At 59.4% G+C, this 4,368-nt stretch overlaps 1 protein-coding gene across 1 annotated transcript; it reads right to left on the bottom strand.

The window, feature by feature from the left end:
* Positions 1–2,313: 2,313 nt before the first annotated feature.
* LOC125281771 (melanoma-associated antigen 4-like) lies at positions 2,314–3,312 on the bottom strand. Its single transcript, XM_048215436.2, has 2 exons — positions 3,210–3,312; positions 2,314–3,044 (listed from the first exon to the last, which is right to left on the bottom strand). The coding sequence occupies exons 1-2, from the start codon at positions 3,310–3,312 to the stop codon at positions 2,314–2,316; spliced, it is 834 nt and encodes a 277-aa protein (XP_048071393.2).
* Between the last annotated feature and the right edge of the window lie 1,056 nt (positions 3,313–4,368).

Below are 4,368 nucleotides of genomic sequence, written 5' to 3'. Positions count from 1 at the left end.
GGACAGGAGGAAGAGGGGCCCGAGCACTGCACGTCTCTCTGATTCACTCCTGTGTACTACATACTCAACCCAAAGCACCTTTCCTACTTCGTGGTGGCAAACCCCCCTCATTTCTGAGAGGGCTGCCTGGGAAAGTCTAATTTACTTGAAATTCTCACCTTTTCCAAGTGCCCACCTACCAAGGGGCATGGGCTTCAAGGGCAGGATTGCATCTAACTTTCCCGAATTTGCACAGTCACGTGGCTGTGGTTCACTGCACCTCAGTGGGGGTGATCGCCCTCCTCACGTCCTAGCCCCTTTCTGCACTTCCCATGGTAATAACCTCCCAAATCTCAGGAGGCTGAGAATGTTCTCTTTCCTCTGATGAAAGGTCGGAACCCTAACCTGGGAGTCTCTGTTGCTGTCCCATTTCGGGAGAGGTCCGAACACGCGCACACTGGCGGACGTGGAGCCGTGGTGCTTGGGAGATCTGCCCCGTGTTACTTTGACCTCCACCCACCACACCCCCTCCTCCAAACATTCTCCCTTGCCGTGACGTATCACGGAATTGGAGTTCAAGTGGCACCTCAGAGAACAAAGCGGATCGTGCTCTCTGCATATGTGCCTCCAGGGGGACAGATCATTCCATTAGGGTGAGGGTGGGGCAGGGGTTCTTGCCCAGCTCAGTGCAACTAACTCATAGGACCCCCAGTAACAGGAGAAGACCAACTCGGTTCCTCTTTTGAGCTCCTCTTCCATTCAGACCTCTGGTGTTCCATCATTCCTTCCCACGAACACCCAGCCACTGTTTAGGACTGGCCATGGAGAACTCCAGGAAACCCGAAGGAACTCTCATGGCCTAGGAGACAGCGAGGGGTCCCCCAGCCCAGAGACAGAAGGGCTGTAAGTGACTTCTCCATTCCCCCATGGAAAGAGAGTGTCATTCACAGAACATTCCTGGAGAGGACAGGGATAAAGCCACTAAATCATCACTGACTTCAAAAGCAACGGGACAGCGGCCCAGCACACTGACCCTTCTTGCCGCAGGACAGTACTCGGCCCTCTCCAGAATCCAATGCAAACTGCTCAGACCATTTATCCATTTCAGACATGGCTCTCTCCCCAAAGGACCCCATATCCAAATACCGTCACTGTCACATACCAACTTCCTGGTGACCAGCTGCACAGAAGCCATCATGGCGCCCCTCTGGTCTCCCCAGCCACCCAGGCCGGGCCAGGGGCATTTGCACTGCAGTGCTCGCCCCAGGAGCCACACCCCCTCACCCTGCTTCCCCTTCTTCTACAGGGCTCAGGGCATCCTTCCCCTCCTTCCTGCCAGCAACGCGGCTGCTGGACACAGTCCCCTATGCCTGGGACGGGTCCTGCTTCTCCTGGTGTTCTCACTGCTCACCCACAGGGCCTTCCAGAGAGCAGAGCTCAGCCCTATCTGGGAATCAAGGAGCCAGCGAGCAGGGCTCCCTCTGTGCTGAGAGGACGTTTCTCCTCCTTTCGTGAAGGACCAAGCCAATGCAGGAGCACACATCTGCATGTGCCTTTGGCATTTGCACAGTGACAGACAGGAAAGCATCACAAGCAAGAATCGACAAACTTTCCTTTCGCCAGTCCCTGACCCCCATCCCTTGCCTGCTCTGTTCTTTCGCCTTTCCAACCCCTCCCTAGGCCAATGCCCTGTGAGTTCGGTTGAGCACAATGAGGCAAGGGGCCCAGGCTGGTTTCCAGGATATGACAAAACTCATTTTTTCTTAACAATTTCTATTTATTTATTTGAGAAAGTGAGAGTACAAACAAGAGAGAGGGAGAAACAGAGTCCCTACTGAGTAGGGAGCACAATGTGGGGCTCGATCCCAGCATCCTGAGATCATGGTCTGAGCTGAAGGCAGATGCTTAAACAACAGCCACCCAGGTACCCCGAGAACATGACAAAACTCTTAACTCTTGAACTGGGTAAGAACAAATGCTTTGGGGGGGGGTATGTCACTCACACACTCAGCCGCCAAAGCGGATGAAACCTTCTGTACCAAGGAACCCCACTGGAGAGCTTACTCGAGGACACCAAACTCTGGGTGTGGGAGTCATCACAGAGAACAGCCCCCACCCATCCCCCCCAAGGAGGCTCCTTGCCCCGCTTTCTTCTCCCAACCCTCCCTGGCCCTGCACTCCTTAGAAAGCCCAGGGCTGCCTCTTCACACACACACACACGAACAAACATTAACAGGAAAGAACCAGCAAGCAGCCTCACTTCCAGCCCAGCATCCCACAGGAGAAACTTCCCCTACCACCAAAGCCTGGAAAGGGCCTGGCCACCCCTGGCGCTCAGGCCCCCTCTTCCTCATCACTCACAGACTCTTCACACAGGGCCAGGGACGATGGCTGCTGCCCGCGACTGACCCGCAGCAAATACTCCAGCACTTGGAACTTGCTGGTTTCAGTATAGGCCCTGGGACCCCACAGGAACTCGTAGCGGGCAGGGTCGCTGCCGGGCACCTGCCGGTACTCCACGTACCCTTCCTGCACCCAGACATTGGTGAGGAGCTCCCTGGGCTCCCCGTAGATGACGTGCTCCCTGCTGGCGTACACCCCCATGACCCCCAGCACTTCCCACACCTTCTCCTCCGGGGCACAGTCGCCCTCCAGGACAATCACCCCCAAGAGCACCACCAGGAGGCCGGTCTTGGGCATGCCCTGCTCACCACTCGGCAACCCACCGCAGGTGAGGCCCAGGACGGTGACCAGGACGTAGGAGTGGTCGCTGGGGTCCACCTCCTTCACATCCACGCCAAAGACCAGCCGCATGCACTCGGACGCTTGGCCGAAGATCACGGGGAAGGCGTCCTGGTAGTCGTTGCCGACCACCTCCAGCATCTCTGCCTGGCTGGTGCGCTGCTGGGTGAGATACTTGAGCACCAGGAACGCCACCAGGTCAGCAGCCTTCCCCTGGAGTGTGTCCTGGAGCAGGGGCTGGGCTTCCTCGGGCTCCTCCCAGCCGCTCGACCCCTCCTCATCTGGGCTGCTGGAGCCATGGTGGGGCTGGCCCCATGCAGTGGCTGCCAGGCCAGTGGGGGAGGGGCAGGCACTCTGAGGGCTCTGGGGAGCACTCGGGCCCCCAGCAGCAGACCCCTCCTCCGGAGGGCCCAGAAACAGGGCAGAGCAGGAGATGCGAGAGGGGCTGGACTGGGAGGAGGCAGAGGCTGAGGAGGAGGGACATGGGCCCCCCTCCTCCCCAGCCCCGGACAGCTGTGCCTCCACCAGGCTCTGGGCCGGGACTGGGTCTTCCTCCAGCTGCCAGAGCTCACTCCTCCGACCCAGGGACATGGCGCCTGTCGGGCTGAACCTGAAGACAGAGGTGGGATGGCTCCTCAGAGTCCAGCCGGCCTGCAGAGGCCTGAGGTCCCAGAGCTGACAGTGGGCTGCTTCCTGCTTAGGAGAGGATGGGAAGGGCAAGCCCCTGGGTCCTCACCTTGACCTGTGGCACTCCCCTGCGCCTCCCCTGCTCTGTGACCTTAGGGACTCCTGCCTCAGGCAGAGACCTCGACTCTGAGTTCTTGAAGCCCCTGGAGGAGAAAGGGAGGGGCACCTCAGGGTGCAGACAGGAGGGCTGGGTCGGACTCTGTGAGGTCCCCACCAGTCCAGGCTGGGTGGCCCCCTCCTTGGCCTCTCAAGAGGCGGCTATTTCCCCTGCCAGAGCCTGGGCCCCACCCAACGTGGGACTGAGGCCAAAGGATCACAGCAAGGCCACGCAGCCCTGAGACTCCACAGAAGGTAAGCTAGGAGGCCCACATCTGGCCACAACTGCCAAAGGTCCACAGGGCTTGTCACGGATGTCCAGGGATGGCCAGGCTTGGGGTTCCATCTGTGCTGGGATGGGTGTGCCTCTTGGTCGATACCTTGACCCCACGGAAGGCCTGGGAAAACTCTCACCCGCCCTGTGCTGAGGCCTCATCTCCGGAGGACGCCAGAGGGAAAAATCAGTTAGCCCACCATTTCCTGTGTCCCCATGGCTGAGAGAAGTAGCAGGGCAAGCCTGGTCCCTAGGGATCCTGCTGTGGGAGGCATGCCCTCATTTCTCACCTCCATCCCCACCAGGGCCAGGGCCAAGGTCCCTGCCTCCCCCACTGACTAGAGTCCAGACCCTCAGGCCCAGGCCCAGGCCCTCCCCTCCCTGAGACCAGGGATCTGGAGAGGAGGAGGGGCTCAGCCCAACAGGCTCCACCCAGGGTTCCCAGGGTTCTCAGGTAGGGCCTGGCCAGATTTCTAGGCCATCTCCTCCTTTTCCTGAGGGGTGGGTTCGGACCCAGCCCCTCCTCTCTCAGGGGTCCCCACATGGATTCTTGGCAGTACCAGGGACTCCTGTGTGTCTCCCAGGAGGGC

The sequence above is a fragment of the Ursus arctos genome, chromosome X (assembly GCF_023065955.2).
Source record: "Ursus arctos isolate Adak ecotype North America chromosome X, UrsArc2.0, whole genome shotgun sequence".
NCBI classification, from domain to species: Eukaryota; Metazoa; Chordata; class Mammalia; order Carnivora; family Ursidae; genus Ursus; species Ursus arctos.
The sequence above is the reverse complement of the archived record's forward strand: the minus strand, read 5'-3'. Positions and strand labels throughout refer to the sequence as shown.